We start from the raw sequence: 23,883 nt of genomic DNA on the forward strand, positions 1-23,883 counted from the left end.
TTATCCACGTCGGAGAACATATAAAAATGATATAAAGCTGGATGCATAAATGCAGGAGTAAATTACAGCGTCAATTTGTCGAAGTTAATTTAGCTCAGCCCCTAAGCGAACTTTCACACGCAAATCGTTCGTAGGCGGACGTTTTCTAAATATTTCGCACACACGCCGACGTCGCTGCGTTGTTATAAATGATTTATAATTAACCATAGACACGCCGGAGGCTGCGTTCGTCTTTGAAAATTTAATAAAAAGTATTTAGAGGCAGTGTTGTGAAATGATGACTTTTTAGTACATAAGTATACAGTACGATCGCATACTGTTCTGAATGCAACGTATGAGGCATGTCTTGTGTCTTCTCAGTTGCAAACGTAATATGTGCGGATTAAAAAATACCTAGGATTAACATGTCATATGACATTGGTGTCACCAGCAGTAAAATGAAATTTTAAAATGTCTGTAATACTGTTTCCTCATTTGCAAGAATGTTCCTTTAACATTTGTAAATTTTGCTACATTGAAACATAGGAACGGTTCTTTCTATTAAATTTATTTATCGCATAAGTCCTTTCACACGGCGTGAGCTGTAAAATGTCTGGCATAATCTAATCAAACTGGTAATATACAAATACATTCCTTATTACCATGCGAACATGAAGACGGTAACAGTCTACGCGGCATACAGTCTGTTATCGATACGAAACGTTCAAATATTGGCATTAAACTAATGTAACCACACAATCTAATCAAATATATGAGACTTTTATTACTTTTGCGGTCCGCCACCGCAGCACTGCGTTAACTATATTAAATATTCTGTTCACTGCAGAATTTAATTCATAAAAACCATCAATGAACTCTGTGAATAAAAAGGGGAAATAAACGTACGTGTGTCTATAGGCGTGTAAATAACAAGGCATCCAGATCGATAAGGAACCCAAGCTCCAAACTTACGTATCCGAAACTTAACAGCATGAACAAAACGTCATGTGAACTAATGTTAGTGTGCGTGCAAAATCAGCTTGTCGTTGTACATACATATGCTTAAGTACCCGCAATTAATTATTTAATAGTCGTAAAGGTATTTTCAAATATTTATAACCGACGTTGCAAATTTACATTACCCTTCGAGCCCGACTGACGCTTATCAAACGCACTAAATATTCTACTAACGCGCCACCAACGCACCATCAGGCGGCCAACGAGCATTACCTCTGGAACCCGAGCTGTCACGAGACCGCATTTGTTAGGCCGATCGGGCATTCGCAATCCACTCACGGACATCACTTTCACTGGCCAACTATCAATCTTAACTGTCACGTTCCAAAAAAGCGTATTACGTATGTGTTTCGTGTGTACGTTCGATTTTTAAACTATTCTATTTTTTTTATTGTACAAAATTAATGGTATTCATGACAGAAGAAATTTGCTGAGTAATTATATATTCATAGAGTGAACGTATTTTATATTTCTTATTCATAGTTTGTAGTTTTGTATTGATTGAGTTTCTAATTGCCATGATAGGTTACGTTAGTAAGTGGTAGATCAGCTATGCGGCGCCTAATGCTTATTTCTGCTGAAAAGCAGCATCTAGTAAGCATTATTGTTTTATAGTTCAAAGGTCATTGTAACCAGGTTCAATTAACCTTGGGTTTATGAGACCAAAATCTTATGTACATTTTACGAATAAATATCTTTGTCTTCAAGGATAAGCGATGTGATGTGCCACGCAATAAAGAAAACAAAGAAATGTTGCTCGAGACGCCATCGCCGACATTTATTTATCTACGACACATATATTTACCACTTCTCAACATTAGACTAACAAATACTTTAAATCAAACCCCATAAATAATCAAAATCGTACCTCACATAATATCCGCCATATCAGACCGTTAGTATAATATGAAATACGTACATATATTTAAAACGAAATCATGGTCGCACTACGAAAACGATCGCTTGTTTCAAATTACACACCGCGTAACATTAAAAGGTTCTTCAACCTAACGTCGATTACGTTCGATAATATCTTTTTATCATGTTCAAACAATAATTGAATTGAGCGTGTGGGCTGTGAGTTCACGCCTCCGCTGCGCCGGCGAATATAATTGCTCTGTTAGTTGAAAGGAACCATTAAACAGCATCGAAACTGTACCCGATTGTTAGCATTATATAATTGTTTAGAGCATCACGATTTTGTAATGTGTGTTGTGTTTGGTAATTATGTTGTAATGATAGTGTATGTGGAATGTTTTGAAATTGATTTTTGAGCTTGTGCGAAAAAAGTATCGTGGAATTGAAATTAAAAAAATACAGATTTTATCGCATTTTTTATATTATAATAAAGCCATGAACTCTATCGAAAATCATTCTTCTATCCTGCTATTAAAAATACGAAATGGCACAGACTGATGCCCTATATGGAGATGAAAGTCTGGACCTAATGATTAGCAACCAAAGTGCGCCGGAGCTATGGAGCGATTTTAATCTTAAAATAACTATCCAAAGATAATTCAGATCATAAACTCAAGTAAGCTCGGTTTAACGATTAATTTATTTACGGTTAACGTAACTATCAGCGGTGCCATTAACTGATAGGATCGTCTATTTCGAGATAAATGAGGTTTAATAACCGATACTAATGGAGAAACAGACAAAGATACAACGCGCTGAATATTTGCACAACAGTTATTTATGTACAAATATTTGATTGTTATTGTACTTCTATACTAATATTGGTACAAAAGTGTGTTGATTTGTCCTTATTTCACACAGCAACGGTGTAATGGATCGACAGTGTTATTAAGGTAGTTTTTAGGCCAAACAGTACCTAAGGCTTTCTATGCCGCAGAAATACACTCTATGTAGGAGTTGAATTACTGAAATATGTTTTAACGCGAGCGGAGGCGCGGGCAAAAGCTTCTTTTATGAAATTACATTTTTGTGTGTGTTATTTCTCATGCGAATTTTTATGGTACATGGCAAAACAACGATTTTATAATTAACAACCTTACAACCAACCGGTTTTTATTACAAACAAACAAAAATAAGAAACATTATATCCAATTTAAATAACTAGATTTCATATATACAAGTAAGCGATGCTGGAATTGCAACGGCTCGTCTGTTCTCTCAGTTTACACTCTCTGCAGCGACCTTTGACATCCGAGCTGTGAACTCTGGTTCTCCTAGACCAGTCTAGTTAGCACCTTTCGCTCGGGTTCGGTGAACTTTAATTAAAAACTTGTATGTGAATTCGCGTTAAGTACCCACGGCTCGCCTGCGGATGTTGAATGGAACTGGATTGTTATTTATTGATAAGTGGTTGTTGGCACCGCCCTCGTGGAGGTCCTTTCTCAGAATAAAACCTTTATTATGATCTTTTTCGGGATAAAAAAAAAACCTATATTATATGAATTAAGAATTTGGTATGTTTGCGTGATAAAATTCATTCAAAACCGTTCTACATGACAGATAGGTTGAAAGTTATTTTTACAATGTCAGCTAATCTTACTACAGTATATGATGGAAGCGTGAGAGGCATACACGTAGCGTTCATTGCACGTGACAGCAATTTGTTCGCGAGAATTCTTCTCACCACTAATCCTCGCTCTGAACTATTTCTAGCAGAAGGTCCGAGCTTACTTTATTGAGTCCTGTCCGCAAAAATGTTGACTTCTCCAACGTTACGTCATTATAACATTAACGCACTAATACAGATTGATAGGTCGTCACACCAAGCAGCATCTTTACGAAGATGAACTTGAATTCCCAAGATGTCTGAAGAATATATTTTTTTGTTTTAGCTCAGTACAAATTGGTACACTATACGGTTCTTAATTGATGTTTTCTCAAACAATCATACACGGGAGCTGTTGATTTAATGCATTAGTACAATTACACAGTAGGCATGTCTAATTAAACACACACACATGCAAATTGGAAACGGAAGCCGGCGGCGGCACGCTCGCTAGCCGCTCGGCCGGCTTAGACATGCTACCCGCCATGACAGATTAACCAATGTACTGTGTATTGTCAATTATTACGGCTTGGTAACACCTACTCAGTCGGTAAAGTGCATCTACTGAGCTTACCGTCGCTGTTGTATCAATATGTATGTTTAAATAACCTGTTTCGGGAAAGACAAAAAAATGTTTTTTTTTTTTAGTATAATGTAAAGAGTTTTTTTTTTCGGAAAGGGCCTTAACTTTACTGTCTATTCAACCATAATATTATTAAAAACAGATTGTAAGTAGTACGTGGAAATTTGTAAATTTATGACCGTTGCGGTATTTTTTTTATAAAAACGAAATATACATTTTGATATGACAGCGACATGTGGCTTGGACTGTATTATAGAAACAAATTCCAGTCTCGGTAGATGTGAAGACAGTCACGAGTAGTTGATAGATATTATTTCCAGGACTGTGGTGAGATAGAGCGAGTACCTATTCCAGACCACTAAAACCGTCGGGGATAGCAATATGCTATGTCTGCTATGTCATCATAACTTGAACATCATTTTATGTTTCTACTAGCATTGTCGCAAGACTTGCTGTCCCCTTAAACACTTAAAAGAAAAATAGATGAAGATAACCTATTGTCAAAACAAAACGTGAACAACCACAGCAACGCAAAAGTGTAAAAACGTGACGTTTGATTACGACGAGTGCGTATCGAGTATCAATCGGAAACTTTCTCGGCGGTATGATCGCATTAGTGCTCGCGGCTCGCCCGTTCACTTTCGCCTTTGTTGATCACGAGCGGGCATAGTTCACGTTGAGCGCACTCTCGCTACAAGGGATTGCCAGCTTTGAGGGAATTGTCGGGTTACGGTATTCGTAGGGTAAGTAGGTAGTTACTGAGGAGGTATTAAAATTTACCGTCTACTCGTATTGAAGATTGAGCGTTTCAATCAGACTGTCTAACCGCTTAGGTTACTTAGATTTTATAATTACCTAGAACGATGTGACAGTTCCACCTGAATTATGACATTGTTACAATGATTTAAAATTTGGTAAATTCATGACGAAAACAATCAATCTTAGAATATTACTGTGTTGACAATACTTTGCATAATTGAATTACAATAGATAATTTATCGCAAAAAATAAGATAAAGACATAACATAAAGGTTGAAACAGGAGCAATAATCCATCACTAAAAAAAATACATAAATGCTTTGAAAGAAGCTAAAATTAGCTGCGATAAATAAAAACTTTCGTTTATAAAATTATTTAAAGTTAAGAAAAGTATCGCGCTGTGCAAAACAAAAACGCAAGTTGTTATTAGTTTTAAAGAAATTCTAGACATTTACCGATAGACTAAATGGTCCGTCGAGCAATAAAATGAAGTCTCCCAAAAAGTTAATGAGGCATTATGACTTTAAAGAGTTAGCTTAGATGAAGTAATTGATTTATTCTATCATAGAATTAGAACGGATTAATGTCATGTGCACATATTTATTTACTTTCTGTGATGTCAGCGTGATGGTGTTGAGTCGAAAATGCATTCAACCGAAAATCTCTCATCACAATCGTGTACCTAAGCATCAATCATTTAAATATTGCCATATAGCAAAACATGTTTGTTTTACCCTAAGTAAAACAATAAACCCCCTTTACTAACATACATCATCATCATCATCATCATCAGCCACAAAAAGTCCACTGCTGAACATACGCCTCCCATAAAGATTTCCAAAAGGACCTGTTGAAAGCGGCCTGCATCCAGCATGTTCCTGCGACCTATATCAAGACGTCTGATATACATACTTCATTAATATATATTTAAACATATATAACATATTAAAAAGAAAACTGAACATGTGCAAAAAGCCGAGGACCGATGGCAACACCATTTCCGACCGATGTTAAACACAAATAAACTTACAGTTTATCGCGAGTCACTCGGATCAGAGCATAAATTACACAAGTAATTGGCTTCAGATTATCTGGTGGATATCTTCGGGCCACTCTCGTTGCCATGCGATGTATTGCCTACGATCGGTTGTTAGTTAATTAGGCGCCAGCATACGAAGCTAGGTGGCACGTGGGCAGGACCATTGTTCTGAACAGATGTGGGTTCTTGCCCTGCATGAATCGATTTGTTGGTTACAATTTGAGGTTTTTACGGTTGAAGGCCGATTAATGAATTGGGTCACTGATGGTGAGTAATCACTATGAAATAAACATACTCGATATCGGAATGGATTATCTAGATGGCATAGGTCACGTTAAATAGACAGAAATAAATTAGAGGACTTAAATTTTAGGCATTTGGAAATTCCCTAGACCATACAACAACACTAAATGCTTTATAAGAATTGAACAATATTAATGTTCAGTAGGTAAGTTACTCGTAGTGTACGAAATTTTCTATTTGGCTTATAGGTCGAGCACTCACTATTCCGTTTCTATTCTTACATTCAAAGACGCTGAAGCTCACTACCTATCAAATGACCAGTTAATCGTTTGTAAGTCTTCTGCCAGAAAAAAATGTGGCAGTACGTTGACATTTAACTCACGAAAATAATTGTTCCAGAAAGCTCGTAAAAGTTGTACAATGGACAATGTTGGAGCACTAATGAATTCGTTGGAATGTTGTTGTACATTACGTGACCGCAGGGGGCGAATGCCTCCCCTTGTCCTTTATCGATTGTCTAGCTGGGCTTACTTAGCTATTAATGTGGAGGGTGACATCACGCAGACGGCCTGTGGTAAAAACCAATGAGACACATAAACATGCGACCTCCTGAGGTTTGCTAAGCGTATTTTCGTTCCATGGCCTGATGGAAGATCCTTTTTTTTTCCTTGCTTAATTTTAATTGTTCAAAAAAGGAGAAGACAATAATTTTACAATATGCCAGTGGCACCCAAACTATGCTACGCTTGTATCTTGGGCTGCCATGTTATCTACAATTTGCAACAGTAGAATTAGACGCGTACAGATTACTTTTTCATATATCAATTATCTAAATAAAATTCCTATCCCTATATTTGTAAATTCAAAACAAGGAAATAAGTTTGGAATACTAATAGGTTTAATTTTAACTGGCCGAAGGTAAATCTGATGTAGATTCAAGCCAAGAGACAAGATTATTTCATTTTGGAAAATAAATACGTGATATGACATTGCTCACAGAAATGACATTATCATTGACACAGGAAATATGGTTCAATGATAAGTAAGTCGGTTTAAATTTAATAAAGACTAACCGGCAGTACTATTGAACCTTGAAGCGGTTTTTGTGCTCCACAATGCTGACGTCCGGATTTTCTTTTCCGCCATTTCTGAGACAATTGTGATATCTATTCTTCATCCGCATCATTAAATTGTACAAAGACTCAAAACATTGACGTGTATAGAATTATACTGAACGGATCAGTTCCTGGTACTTTTGTGATTTCGGCACAGGAGAATGTGGTACGAATTTAAATTACATCATAGTGTTCAACGATTTGGTTTCTGAGAAATTTCTTTTCCGCGTTGAGTTCTTATAGAGTAAACCAGCTTTTCCTTGCGATATTTTTAGACTGTTACGATTATGAGGAAACTGATTGTTACTCAGGTGTTTTAAATTAGTATGGATAAAGATGATTATGATATAATATATAATATACAACCACATTTGCTTCGCCTTTTTAGAAAATAAAATCGTTACTTAATAATACATAAAAAATCATTAACTTCAGTCAAAACAGCCTTAAACACTCATATATATATTTGTTATTAAAAATATTTTACCAGCAAGGATTGCACCAGGTCTTTTAAATAAATAACACATTAACACATTGCAACCACCCACCTACAAAGGAGGAAAATTATAGACAAGTTCAATATAAAATTTCTCATCTCACCATTCCTGTCGTGCCCGTTGGGTCTAGACTCTAGGTACGACTCGACGGTATGATAGTCCCCCGGAATGTCTAATTTGAGGAAATCACGTTCTGGAAAATGCAGCTTCGCAGAAAGGCTTTTGTTCTATCTCCTACTACAAAACAACCCTTTTATAGCGGTTAATTGATAAAATTATATATTTTATTATCTCTCTTGAACAATTCGATTCTTCGTTCGTAAGAAATACACAATCCGTCATTAAAGTAGGACGTAAAGCAACACTCGACAACTCCATGTTGGAGCGGGCCAGACGCCCGTACGTGGTTCGGGATCTTGTTAGTTGCCGTATTGTATTATAATTGAATTAGCGTCGAGGCTCCACGAGCCCGCCTGAGCGGTGCCGTGTGTGAAACACGTCCCACTTCGCAAACCTGCCCAATTACCAGTGTGTTCATGCACAAAAATCACCACTTTCCCCCGCCGAAAATGTTGAATAGATGTAATTTAAAAAGCACTTACATTCACTTAATTTCACGTTGAATTTGTAATCTCACCCGATTCGGACCGATTGTTGATGCGTTGTTTGAAAAGATTTGGCGAATGCAAACTGCTTTCTACACTCGTTCGCTCATAACAATAATTCTTTCAGTCTTCATTGTTCGCCTCTTTTTTCCTACTTTGTTCAAATCTGCCCACAATTGTACTCGGCGTGGTTCGTAAGAAAACGTCTCGAATGCATTACAGTGTAATAATTCGCCTATTGTGGACGTCAATGAAATTATTGTAATGTCTCTACAGAATGTGAATGGAGGTCGGATCCGTAATGATTCGTAGTCGACGCCGATGTGAGACTACATTTGTGTTTTCATGTTCGCATTTAAATTCTAGCGGTCCACCATTTATTGTGTTCGGAAAATGGGACGCGTTCTAACATGGCGCAGTATGATGTACATTCTTAAAAATATCCGTGCCAACTTATACACGAAATCACCATAATGTCGTTCGTGTAAAGTACAGTAAAATGCATACGCCGGGAACCGAATGTGGGACACCGACAGATCATTAGTGAGCACTTACGAACTTTACATGCGTGTTAATGTGAAGGAATATGGGACCGCGCCCCACTTCGTACATAATGTGTCGACAATTAATTTTCTAATTGTGATAATGATACTTAACGGCGATGAAAGTTCATTTTAGAGTTAATTATCACAATTTTGTTCATAATTTCACCTCATTACCCACTTTGTGGATTACTAGAACAGAAATTTCATCGCAAGTATGCTACTTACTTTTAGTTTGACCTACATGTATGTAAAATTATTGGTGCTATGAAAAGTTAATTATCTATGAAGAGTCACATACGTCGAATAAAAAGCTTTCCACTTAATAAAAGTGGGTGTAGGTTTAATGCTGCCCCGGTGTCCTCGTTTATTTTTATTCATAACAGCATGAGAAAATGGGTACACGACTGTCAAAAACAACGATAACTTAGAATAATTAACGGACGTTTAGCCACGCCCATCAATCTATACTAATAGATCTATAAATAGGTAAATCTATCACATCTACTAATTGAGACAATTATTGCCTTGATAACAGCCTATATTTTACTCTCGAAAAAAAAAACATAAGCGGGTGAGGCCGCAGTCAAAACTAACTGAATATATTTCAGGTTATATATACTCTACTTAACATCGGGTTCAGTTAAATATTCCATAACAATTAACAACATAAAAAAATCATCATTCTAAATCACTCAGCTCTCATATTATAGAAAACTGAATAAATTTGCTTTAAACTTTATAGTGAAACGCATTGATTTCCACGCTAATATCAGATCAAGTGTTAGCCACACTGGCTGATTAAGGTACGGTCGCAAGCACGCGTCTACAGAAAGGTTGTAATCGCTATTGCAACAAACTATCGTCCTAATTCACAGACTTCAGCGCACTCCATACGTGCTTTCGTTTGTTAGCGATCGACATCTATATTGTCTTCCATAGTTAAATCATTGAAATATAACTAGTTCCTACTAATTCCGGAGACTATACTTTTCAAATTAATTAGCCGTGCATAAGGGATTATTTTTCATAGTTTCTGATCAAATACCTTTCTGGTGATTAATGAGAACCATCTTGAAAGGCTAATAAGGTTTTCCTTGAGGCGGATACGTCAAACTGCAGCAGTAACCTTTTAGCATCTACAGTACCATGGCCTGCTAGCATATAGGGTATTCAAGTCTGCAGTTAGTCGCAGCGTTATGTTTGAAAGCGTACCTTTAGATCGGTGAACGCGAGCCCGCGTGGCCGCGGTCGGTGGCGTGTGCGATAGCGATCGCGACTGGCGAGCAATTGCCCTGTTTGTCGCTCCGGACACATGGCGGCAATAGCGATACATCGCGAAGAGACCAGGCAAATTGTCCACGTCTTTTTTCTCTTCATTTAGAACTAACCGTGGCCGTTTTAGCATTTGATGCGAATTTATTGCTTTTGTATCCGGTAAGTAGGGTTTCAGCTTGCATTTGCTTCTGCTTTCTTTTGGACTAAAATATTTTTTATCCGAACCATTTATAAGTTATTACTCAAGGACAGCGTAGCGTTCTATAAGTAAAAGAATTTTGAGTATCAAGTATCAACTCAGTAATTTTAATAATTTACTCCTCACAAACACACTGACAAATTTAAGCTCTTTATAATATTAGTGTACATTAGGTAAGTCTGTAGTCAAGCATGTCCGACGCGGATTGATGGATGTTTTCTGCAAGGACACTGGACACTGGCAACTGGCCAAGACATATGTCGGAATATTAAAGCCTATCGTGAGGTTTATGCTTTGCAACTATGTTGACTGACCATTTATTGTCTTCATAGACTTGAATATAAAGCATGTCAATATTAAAAGTAATCAATTTATTGATTCCTTAGTCCCGCGGGCACCGTGTAAGTCTTCTTCACTAAGAGGTTTTGGGTTCGAAAGCAATATTCAAGCGACAGATTTTTGTTACCCGGCCATGGCGAAGTAACCCCACAGCACGTGATAGTTAGCAAAGTAGGATCTATATAAATGACGTGAGATTATGTATCTCTCGCTAGTCGACACAATTATGCCGGCCTGTTCAAAACCTGATATACACAGGTGATCCCGGAATTCGACATACGTAAGTCACAATACCTTGTCGTTATCCAGGCGGATGCAAGTATTCCGCCACCAGCGACGTACGACACGCTTTCCTTACAAGACGTAAGAAATGCTATTGATACTATAAAAATCCCGTGTGGAATCTAATTTGTCACAGAGAATACATGCCCAGATCAGTTCTCACGATATGCGCGATGTCACGGGGCTACGTCTATGATAACGCGATAAGAAGTGAGCCACGACTCCGTGCTTAAAAAGAATTGGAGGCGAAACTTGAACCCACGATGAAAATTTCTTAAAGCAGACGCTAAACAATTCAGATGAGGCATTTCTTTTTCTGTTATAAAGATTAGGTGACATGGACACCTTATAGAAATGTTCAACGCCCATGTACACTCAAACAGGAGGAATTTTGGAAACGTTCCAAAGTTTTAAGGAATCATAATTTGAATAGGGAGCAGTAAGTTGTTTAGCTTACATCAAATTTACAAGCCATTTGAAAAGTAACACCAAATATACACTTCACAGGGTTTTTGCAAGGCAGCAGTATGATCGTGCTGGTGTCTGTCTACTCATGCTGCTACTAAAACTTCCTAACTAAACCGCTCGCAAAAGTCGCTTGTATACTATCTAATACAAATTCGTATCAAGGAACGTTTGAAGATTCCACTTACAAGTAGCCAAAAAAATAGAGCAACTTTAAACCAACGGTATTTAAATACCTAGTGGTAGATGGAATAGGAGAAAAAAAAAACACTCACAAGATTTATGGGTCCGCATTAGGTACACCGAAGCTGTACGGGTCACATCGCGCCGTCGTGAGTCACACTGCATGCCGAGTCGTATTCTGTTTCTGTTATCATATGACAACGTTGTGTGGTAAATTAGTTTATTTATTACCAGCTGGTCAGTGGACGGGTGTGTGTAGCCAGGATGGTCACGTGGGTGATAGACCGTGTTTATTTGTAAGGAAATATTTATCAGGCTGGATTAGATTTACAATATTGCTACCAATATGATAATGATGATGGTGAGATATCTTGAAAATGGTTAGCTAACTTTTGAAGTTCATAATGATTCTTGGTCAGATGTGGTTTACGCAACCCGCTCTCTTGCTATATATACGTCATCCGACCAACATGTACGAAAGCTATTGAAATTTACAAGAGTAGCCGTAAGCGATGCAAACCACTGATTTATAATTTTCCTAAATCCTTTGTAATTTAGTGTAACATGCTCGTCTGTTGAGGATGTTTGGAAATAAAAAGATAAAACCTTCAGTAATCCAGAGTGGATTAAGCTCTAAAAGCTCTAATATGATGCTCAATAAAAGTAAGTTATAAAATATTGAGCAGAATATTTGATCGTCTAAACGTTCTATTGGAGAATATAGTTCCTGTTACTTGTAAAAAAATTACGCATGTATAGCAAAAAGAAATACAGTTATGAAACAAGTAAAAAACGCACACATAGAAATTAACATAGATAAATATCGCATATGGTTCAAAATGCACGCAAAGTAGAATAACATATCGCTTAGAAAGTTGCGGTGCGTTCGATCAAAGTTAAAACTGTCAAAAGAGAAGTTTCTGACGTTGCAAAATCTTTTCGTGCTTTTTTGCATCTGTGATTGTTGGCGCGTCAAATCAGGAATATCAATTTCCCAATACTCGTTTATTTAACTTGCATAGTGAAGTGTCAAATTATTATTTTTTGGTGTACTATTTCAATCGTTTCTTGTGACGATCGGTCAGGCGCATTTTTGTTTGTTTTTTTTTTTCCTTTTTTTGTTTTTGTCGTTTTGCAACTGTTGAATGTTTAGGAGTGTCGCGACTGGGGATGGATATGATGAAAGTATGATTTACGTTTTAAATGCGTTCAAATTTGGAACGTGCGCTTGTTAATGTTTCTTTTTTTTGTGTAAGTAAATTTATACTTTGCTATATGAACGGACAGTAATTGATAACTGCGCGTAGATTTGGCAAAGCATTTTATGGATAGGACGCGGTACACTTTATTCCTTTTTCGATGATTTTTTTTATTGAAGTGCCGCTACTATTAGCATCTTTGATCTATCATTTGTGGTTCCCAGAACCCCATTTCAACATACTTGAGACATATGAAACGATTAAACACAAAATCTGGACTAACAGTACGTGAGACCACGCCCCACACACATCCACTGCGGCCCTGCGCGGCTCGCACCGCCATCAGTGACGTTTGATGGCAGATTCGTCCGTTTACATGCCAGCCTAGCCCGGGAACCTCTCTAAAACCTCATTTATCCTGTGCGTACATCTAAATTGCGTGTCGTTTGACTCGTGACCGTGCTTATACATAAGCATTTTGTGCGTTATGTCGCCTTTGTTATCCTGTTTGGTTCTATAATAGTATGAAATGTGCCCGATGCGTCCGACGATAGGCTCGTAACAGTCGTGTTGCTTTGTTTATGATCCGCAATCATGAGGAAATTTCGAGTCCTGGCGTCGGCTGGATTTGTTAAAGTACGTTGTTTTTGTTATACGAGTTAATTTGTTTAGTTATACGCCAGCTACTATGTAAGTTGAGATGTACCCTCAATATGAACGTAGAAATGTATTATATGAACATAATAATAATGATGTCAATTTTAAAGTGTTATCGGGTGTTTGCATAATCGGATTTATTTTGTTCATTATATTTATTGCAAACTGCGTTTTTTCAAATAGTGATGCAAACGATTACGTGACTTGGGACAACATCACACTTCTGGGTGTTGACGTGACCTGATATTGTTTTAAAATTTATTTATTGACCTCCATACATATCATGTAAAGGCGGACTTAATGCTAGACGCATTCTCTACCAGCCAAGCTGAGGTGGTGCAGTAATAAAAACATAGCAGGTTCTGATAATAGACTAGTGAAACGATGAGAAATTTAGTGATATTCTTTTTATCCTAGCACGAGATTATATGGAATCTAATACTACGTACAGAGTATTCGCTAAAATTGTCGTCCGACTGTCACTGTCTTACGGAACGCAAGTCTACACATGTTTTTTGTCACATTGATCGTTATCTTATCTAGTATAAAATACATTTAGCTTCCTCCCAACAGGGACCTTATTCTCTATGCCACACGTTATTTTTACAGTGCGTCACGTTCAATACAATAGATATTGGCATACAGAATACAATTCCACACAAATTTCACGAAGATAACATGACACGGCCGCGTTACGCGTTTTGCAGTGTCATAGAGAATAAGGTAGCAAGAGCAATCTATAAATGTTATAAATTGTCCCACTGCTAGGCACGGAATACTTCTACCACTGAGAACAGGCAGACTTCACATACCACCACACATCACATAACACTGCGTAATTAACGCGATAATTACATTCCTAGCATCAAACATCAATCAATCGAAACATCAATGATTTCGGCATCATTAGACAATGCACGCTCGTATAACTTTCTAGTCCGTACCATCATCGTGGTACGGCGATGATTCAGCGTTCGTAATGCACAATAACCGTACGAATAGACAATGACGGGCCGTCATCGACGTTGTCAGACGTTGCCTAATCAATCATACGTAATTCGCCTAACAGGGTGCGTTCACCTCTGCTCAAGGTGGCGTAATTTAAAGATGCTCATCGTTTGGATAATCACGTGTTTTGTAATGTTCGATGGCAACAGGCATTGCAAAGTTTTATATGCAAAACATCACGCTCTTTCCTTGTTTAAGGATGGGTAAAACAAATGCTAGTTCTTCAATGTTTTATAGATCTAGAATTACTAAAACAACCGAACCGCTCAGCTACTTTTATTCAACACGGCAGTGTCGTAATTTTTGCAATGTCAATACAGTGACAGATACAATCAGTGGCGACAATAATCTGGATCTTGAACGGCTTAATACCAACACTTATCTGTAATCAGCAATTCTATAATACGTTCAGGACATTCGAGCGGCGGCATGCACTCGTTACAACCTCCGTGATAAGAATACCACAATACACAACACTAACGTGTAGATTTTATCAGACGGTAAAAATCTTGGTAAATTCCCGCCACACCCTCGTGCGGCGACGCGGGACAAATAAAATTCCCACGCAGAGTAAGGGTGCGTCCGTATCGATGCGGAGAGGAGGCGATGTGGAACAATCGGTTTGTTTATATTGATGAGCAGACAATTGAGCTAATGGATTACCTGGTAGTGATCAGCGTCGGCTAAACATCCATAATATGAACGTTCATGTTCTGTGAAGAACGTGGTAGGTTATTTACACGTATTTAATTTACAACCGTTTGTTTTCCTCAATAAAATAAAGATGTTAATGTGGTCTTGGATTTTGATATCCGTATCTCTGCTTCGCTAACTTATTGCAGTTTAATAAAGACTTGTAACTGTTTTGCAAACAGTGATTGACATAATATGTGACAGAATAACGGAAACATCACTACGAGCACAGACATTAATTGTGCAACTTATGCGAAATCTGCATATCCGCTCCGTGTAAGTGAAACCGCGCCCTAATCGTGCTCCTAATTTGTTGTGTAGGATAAGTTGCCGGTGTGGTGGGACGACATCGGAGGCTTCAGAGTGGGTTTTAAACGTTTACCATCGCGTTAAAGTTAGCGCGTGCAATATGTTTTTAAGTATAAAGTAGTCATTTAGGGTCTCGCCACGCTAACACGAAGTAAAACGTAATGAATGTCGCCCATGTTTTATTTGTCAACCTACAGGGCCCTTATTCTGTATGATAGTGTAAACGCGTAACGCGGCCGTGTCACGTTATCTTCGTGAAATGTGCGTGGAATGGTATTCTGTAAGCCAATTTCTATAGTCCTAAACATGATGTGTTGTGTTACGTGCTTGTTACGCACTGTTAAAATAACGTGCGGGATAGAGAATAAGGCCCCAGTTTAGTTAATGAATCTTCACAATTACTGTTAGTCGGATATTTTTTTATTGCTTTGAATGACGAGGCGAACTTGCTATTCGCCTGATGGTAAGACAGTAGAAACGCCATCCAACACCTTGGATTACAAAGTATTGTTTGGTATTACAATGCGCTCGCCATTCTGAGACATTAGATGTTACGTCTTATTACGTCCAGTAGTTACACTGGCAACAATAGCCTTCAAACCAGAACACAACAATAAATATACACTGCTGCTTGGCGGCAAAAATTGCGGTAGTACCTACCCAGGCGGACTCTCACACGTAAGAGACCTACCATAAGTAATATGAACTGCATGCGGCGACAACAACGTTCTATTAGTACGGCGGGGCGCTAAGAACTCTAGAAAGTGTGTGGTTTTATAACGTCGTTAACTTTAACACGATAGTAAACGTTAAGCACTTAAAAATACAGCCACGACGCACAGACGAAAGTTAATTGGCACTAGTTAACAAATTGTGAGCGATGTAGCAATCAGTCTGTTACAGGAGACGTCATTATACGTACGATTCACTAAACGTTTATTATCTGTTGCTTCCACGTCATTGTCTAGTTGACGGGAGTCCATTAGCGACCAGCTCGGCGGTGATTTACGAGGGGCTAGCAGGGTCTCCGTCTAGAGGCGTTCGGACACTAGCTGCCACTTGCAATATCTAATGTGATTTGAATACTTCGACATATGATATGTCCGTCCGCATTTCCATAAGTTACTTTTCTTACATGGCTTGCAGAAAATCGTATCAAATATACCCGAAACAAACATATGGACACTTATTTAACGATTTATAAGACTATTGGGTATCATTAAATTCAATTAATTATTAAATTCAAAACATTAGTTATCTGCCGAAATCATCAAAATAATTACAGAAACTTTGGAAATTTCTATTATTTAAACGTCACAATACACTTAAACTTTAATGTATTTACGACGATCACTATACTGAAACTGCGCTTTAACCGTCATTTTCCAAACCATTAAACGTTGTCATATGTGATGGGCACGTGGGCGCGCGACTTTTTGCTCATGCGCAAACGTCATAACGCGTTTATTATCCGTTTGGCCTTGGCCGTGAACGGACGTGCGAGGGGACGCTTGTGCCGACCGACCGCCGGCCACCGACACCTCTCCCACACCGTGACCCCACATCATAGATTGACACCACAAAAACATATTCTAATGATGCTCAAAAATGTCTTGACGCGAAGCAAAAAATTCAAAATTTAAAAACACAACCATGATTTCCATAAATTCGATTGTTGTTTTTTGTGGACAAATGTTATTTTGTTTTCATAGTAAATAAATGTATTACATTAAATACGGCCCGAAGAGAATGTATTTCAAACTAATAGCCATAAATAGCCTTGGCCCCCCTGCTGTTTCAGTTTGACGCAACGCGATGACTGGCCTCTTCGGCGACTAAATGAAAATTATGTAACGATGATGTCATCATTTAGACTATTTATGTCGACTGCTTGACATACGGCGATTTAAAAGCAATAGGAATAATTGTTAAGTTTGACGTAGACATATTGTCTCGGCAGAATGTCTCGAAATGGTTTAGAAAAGCAGTCTTAAGTTAGGCGGCATACAATACATTTTTACATCGTACATTATAATGGATCAGCATATGGCATTCAATGATTTAATTTTGTCAATATTTTATGTATTTTTGTGCTGAGGTTACAAGTAGCCTCAACCATTGTGCGATTTTCTATAACACCATATACAGATATAGTTATAACTAACTAGAATTTAATCTGGATCAAAGGCTACAAAAGCCATAACTCGACCGTTAGCAATTATGGTCAGGTCTAATGCCGATGTCCATTTGGGTCAATTGCATCAATCGACAGGCTTTGAGCTGCACCTACAACACGCGTGGGGCCTTTTCACTGCGCATGCGTCGATTGAATCGTAAACCCACTGGCTCGTCACTGTATCAGTTAAACCGTGTATTGCGTAATGCGGTTGACTGTACCCATTACGACTTGCAAATTATTCATGCGGCGCTAATAAAATCATCGCAATTTACACTCGGCGAGATTAATTTCCTCGTCGAGGTTTACGATCACGCGCCCCGAACCGTCTACATCAGTCGCCGCATTATCTACGTCTATTTTTTCCGCTATCTCGTGACGTAATTATCATTTTAATGTTACATCACAAGCCCTCTTGCCAAATTACATATTTTCTTTCCTATGTCGTCGGCTTTGAAGATAAAATCGCCTCTGCGAGGTCGACGCACCCACTTCTAAATAATGCGAAATTCTCGTGCAAATGTAATACAAGCGACGTCTTTCGCGAATTAGCTTGTAATTACATTTAACAACGCAAGACCTTTGAACACAAGCGGCGAAACGATGTTTGATAATGAAATTAAACAGGAACCAATTAAATTAAACGCTTTGTAATGTGTTGCCATTAATTAACTAGAGGCGCTAATTCCGCTGCCTCTATAAACTGTGTCCTTAAACAGAATCAACTATTTGTGTATAACAAGTTATGTGCGTCTTATTGCATTCCATCGTGAACTTTATGTATGTACTACCAGAGTTGTGCATCACGAGCACAAACACAACGGATTAGTCAAGAATTTGTCCGGCACAAACTGCACCGCGCGCCTATTGAATGCACAAAACATATCATTCATTAATGTCACATTACTAAAATGGATAAATGCAACGGCATCATATAAATGTCGCGGAGACAGCGTTTACCGGAGTTGTGGAGTCGGATCACGCAAAACGGCGCGCCGCGGCCGGCGACGCAGCGCGTTCGGCGGGCGGCACCGCGCGCACTCTTCTATCATAAACCAAATGACGAGCTCCATCGCCGGCTCGTAAACGTTTTCGGTCACGTATACACTTACGAGACATCATTCGGTGCGCGTGCGATATTTCCCAAATGACAAATGTTTTTATTCCAAATTATATACCTTCGAGGTTGAGTTAATGTGGACACGTATCGTATTTTCGAATTTGCGATGCGAGTGCGAATGGGCGGCGTGGAAATATTTGCTCTAGAATATGATGCAACAGGCTCGCGTACCGGTTCTCGGTCGGGCGGCTCCTCGGCGTCTAGCGAAGATGCCATACTCAATGGACTGAAAATGTTTCGCGTGGAATTGATTAACCCCGTAGCCTCGCCGCTGCTTATTATTTATGTCAAACATATTTTATCAATATATTATACCGGGCCCATTAGGATTTGTTTTTATTTTGCTCTTAGTTCCATGCTCTTACTCGGTCGCATTACTCTATTTTTAACTTGTTGAAGTTGTTGAATAGTTGTTAAAAATCCAAAAATAACTCGCATTCTACAAGCCGGCCGCTCGTAAAGCGAGTAGGTATAGATCTGGTCTGATGCTACGATAAGGCTCGCCGCTTCATGCAGATACTAAGTTCGCATAAAAAAAGATACTCCTGTTTTGCAAATGTCACGTCGTATGAGAGGCGTTCTCACGGTAGCTCTCAAGAGACGAACGGAGAAAGCCTTATCTTATGTATCGGAGCGCGAACAATGCGAAGAGCGTGCCGATGGTTATCGCGGAGTGCTATCCACTACCCAGCTGTAGTGGCCATCCAACTTTCACTCGGCAACTTTGCCACCGCAGCGCATCGCCGTCGTCGATGCCGCCGCTTTGCTTTTAACATTGACTAGCCGTACCCGTCTCGTCTAGTTAGCGATGTCGGAAGCAACGCGGAAGAAATTAAATTGCTACTCGAGAAAGTTGCCGCTGTTGCTTTGTTTTACCGTCAATGTCTTTTCATTTGCATTGTGGTGCTCCGGCAGCACTTAGATAATATTTGCGGCGGAGCAACATGAATCTATAATATCTTGAATAGAGCGTTTATGTTTCGTGTAAAATTTGTTAGTTTATCTGCTCCACGCTCACGTAGACTTAGTTTCGCAGCTGGCCAGAAATTGAATCTCAATCTGTTTGACCTTTTCAATCTTACTATCTGGAGGGATATGTCCCTATCTCTCAGTATGTAAAGTGACTCCCACGGGCGGACTGAGTAGCTTTTTTGTAACGTTTAATATTCAATAACCTACCCATAAGCGGGTATTGTGTCGGCATGGGCCATGGGTGTTGGTGCCAGTCGCGCATGTAAAGCGGCCCTGTCGTGATTTAGTGCAGGGAACGCGGCCCACGGGTCTAATTACCAAGGGTAATGAGGAGACGGTGACGCCTCCGCTCAACGCACGCTATTTGTGTCTGACGAATGCACTTCCATCATATTTAGAACCAGGGCTGTCGTCTTCGGACCAATATGTTTGCCACTTGAGTGATTATGAGTGAAGGTACAAAGAGTTTGAAAGATACGTTATAACTAACAAGGTATTTTGTTTTTAGTACGCCTAATATGAAGTTTGACTGACCACCTTTCTGTACACGATGTTGTAGATACGATTTTTTTGTTGTACTCTTTTAGAGATGAAGTTATTTTATTGAGTAACTGTAAACAATGTAGTTTCAAAATTACTGCTAAAAATCATTCTATGTGATTTCTCCCTAACAGAATTCCGGCTACGACGGTCAATCTAAACGCAGATCAGCCAATTACGCAGTGCATATTATAGTTCCCTAGCGTGTGCGCAATACACAGGTGCACTCCCTGTTCCTTCACTCTCATAGTCCCGTGAGACGGCGATCTGGCATGACCGGAGACAAATCAGGCGCAGGACCAACGGCTTTACGTTCTTTCAAAGACACAGGGGTATCATAACGCCAACTTCCAGACTTCGAGCTGCGACTAGGTAATTTTTAAGATGGAAAAACCGAGTTATAATTATTTTGGCTCACCCAGGCCCTGAGCGCGGGAGTCATACTCGTACCGTCTGCAATTACAACTAAGCCGCCGAGGCAGTCAAGATTATTGTATGTAAAAGATTTTCGACAAAGACTTCATGTCTAGGTAATTGAATGGACACGAAATTACCAGTCGAGGTTTAGCTTTAAAATGAACCTGTAAAAACTTACGCAGATGTGAACACGGCAAAAAACCGCGGCCGATCTTATCTCCCATCTAATCTCATCTTACCGCTTATTAAATCTCTAAGAGCGAGTTGGAATTAATATTTTTCTTTATGTATGTTAATAGATATGTATCTCTATTGAAAGGCGAACAAGATGTTTGCGAGTTCGCATTGCATAATAACAGTGGAGACGAGCGTTTTCATATTTTAATTTACGCACGAGTGCACGCGGCATGGTGTGGACTGTGGACTGTTGCCGACCGGCAAAAACTGCGCAAAAACCAACAATAACAACTCGACTTCATTTCCAAATCGAATGGCGATTTAAATCCGACTGATGAAATTCTAGCAGGTTCTTATCAGCCGCGACGGTCACTCATGCGCGCCACACGAACAAACACACTCATACACACACCCTATCGAACGATTTGAATTTTTTCGTGCCGGGAAAAAAACACAGTCTTGACATTAGCGATCAATCAAAAAATTAAACTCGAGATAAAAATCGGCAAATGAAGAGCAGTTAAACCTATCGTGTTTATAAAATTAATTATGCAAATAGCCGTGGGTATTGTGTGGAGGTGTCGTCGCGGCCGGTGACGGCAGCCGGCATGTCCCGCTGGTACCGCCCGACCGGTGAGTGATAGCCGTCCGATGTAATTCTATTAGTGTCCGACAGCATCCAGCGGCCAACAGTTCAATCATCCGCCCGGACGAGTCACACGAGATGCCGCGCCGTCGATGATCAATTCACTTTAACAATATCAATATGCTAATGAAATTACTCGGCCGGTTAGTTGGTTCATTCATTTTTTGCTCCAATGACAGTGTACACTCTGTGATAAACTGTGGTTGTTATATAAATGGCCCGAGAAGATTAATGCCTCGGCGTAATTCGCTCGTTTTGCTGTTTCTTTTGCGCTTGCCGTGTGATTACTTCCAATCGATCGGGTGTTTGCTTTGTTCTTAATGGGATGATGCGCGACTCGGCCGTGGCTCTGCGCTCCACGGCCGCGGCGGTGGGCACGCCTTCAGCGCTAGACGCGGCGTCTGTGTGGCGTGCCGCTATTATAGTTCCACCAATTACTATGTAACCGTGTACCGTTACACCCGCGCCGCACCATGGTTTCACTCCATCAGATATGGATGGCCATTTTTTGCGCGTTTGCCGATTTTCCAAGTCCAGTCATTAAGTTTTTGCCGATGCTGTATTTGCAAATGAGATTCCCGTTACTGTTGCCATAAAGACAGCTGGACGCCTGCCGATGTTTCTATCGTGTTGCCATTTCGTTGCGTGCATAGTACGAATCAATGCTACGGATTTGTTTATATATACACGTCCGCTCGGAAATGTAAAGAGAAGTGTTTTGTCGACAAACCGGATGAAGTTTTTGTCGTTCGCGACAAAATGAGATTTTCCGTCTGTGTTTTTTTTTTATATCTTCAATTGCAAAATATTGTTACTATTCAAAACTTATAACAATATCTGGTAGTTTTTGCAATTGTTCGCGAGCGTATTAAATGATTTTTATCTATCGGATTCAATAGAATCGTTGTTTGTAATGAAACATTGGCCGTACAGTTATCCGTCTCTTTGTTGAAAAAATAAATGTGAACACAAAAGATGACCGTGTTTGTTTGCTTTTGTTTCAGTTTCTGCCACGCAACCACCACAGAGGCCTTGGATACCGCTCACCAGACCTAACAGGAGTCGTCCAACTTGTAAGTATATTGGTTACTTTTTGCTTAGAATTAGATGAAATAAAGCTAACGAAATATCATAATGTAATAGCAATAAGCTTCAGTGATCTAATTATGGTAGAACGAGGTCTTTGATTATATAAAAAATTTAAAACCAAACTAAAATATGGTTGAACAATTGTGCACTGTAAGACTCGATAAATGTCAACTGGGGCATTAATTCTGTTAGTGTAAAATGTAAATAAATTTATATTCTTCATATCCATTCTATCATCACCTTCTTATAAGGTAATTAAAACTCCAAGAGCGTGCGACACTCTTAATTCGCAATAACGTCCGACATCACAAATTTTATATCGGTGCGCGGCGATCTGACAAGCAAGATTATTTTTTTCTTCAATCAACAAAACGCACAGGTGTTCGAGTGGCTTATTAATCATCAATACAATTGATAGCATCTCTCCAGCTCTTCAATCCGCGCAAATAACACTATTGCCGGTCTCTCGCGAACCGTACCTCCGTCCACAGATTGTTGGGGTCCGATAGCAAAAAGCGCACTTGCTTCGTCATTAATAAAGTGTCGTGGTGGCACGTATGGGCGCGGCGCATGCGGCCCGTCTCATAAATAATCAACCGGAGACCGCCCTGCCGCACAAACGGTAATGTTTCCACCCGTGGGAGACCGTCCGAGATACGGGTGCGGTCCCGGTTCAGCAGGAGCGGTTGTATACCACCATTTGTAAATATTCTTATTGGGTTTATCATATTTGGTCTTTGCTTGCTTTAGATCGTGTTATACTCTTATTGTTTTTGCTGCTGTTCTATTCAGCTATCATTAAATCAATTGGCGCTTCATCGACTTAGACAACATCTCTCGAGTAATAGGATTTTAATTTTAATGGAGCTCATCCACCTGGAAAACCTTATCATTTATAAGTTATCTATAGTCAGGCCTACCTCACTCCACACCTGCGGCTAAATGGTTTTGTGCGTATACTAAATCGATGCGAAATTACAACGAACTTGCATGACGATAAATACGTACAAAACGTACATAAAAATGGTTGGAGCTGATTAGCATCTATCGCCATTAAGTTGTACCGAACTCGCCGTACATTCGCGCCGCGACGCGTGTATATCAAGATCCAAAGATTATATGACGCGAGACGTGGAATCCGCCTGCGACGCTGCACCGCTCCAACTAATAAGGAAAGGTTTCTCTTTGCATGTTGATGAATAAAACGATATAGATTATTGAGACGTGAAAC

At 39.3% G+C, this 23,883-nt stretch overlaps 1 protein-coding gene across 3 annotated transcripts in view; it reads left to right on the forward strand.

The window, feature by feature from the left end:
* The window catches only part of LOC115440140 (CCR4-NOT transcription complex subunit 6), a 251,861-nt gene that overhangs the window by 200,933 nt on the left and 27,045 nt on the right, over window positions 1–23,883 (forward strand). For all 3 annotated transcript variants that reach the window (XM_030164325.2, XM_030164324.2, XM_030164326.2), the window contains one exon: window positions 22,568–22,636. In XM_030164325.2, the coding sequence (XP_030020185.1) occupies window positions 22,568–22,636 (69 nt within the window). The remainder of the gene's footprint in view (window positions 1–22,567; window positions 22,637–23,883) is intronic.

The sequence above is a fragment of the Manduca sexta genome, chromosome 21 (genome assembly GCF_014839805.1).
Source record: "Manduca sexta isolate Smith_Timp_Sample1 chromosome 21, JHU_Msex_v1.0, whole genome shotgun sequence".
NCBI classification, from domain to species: Eukaryota; Metazoa; Arthropoda; class Insecta; order Lepidoptera; family Sphingidae; genus Manduca; species Manduca sexta.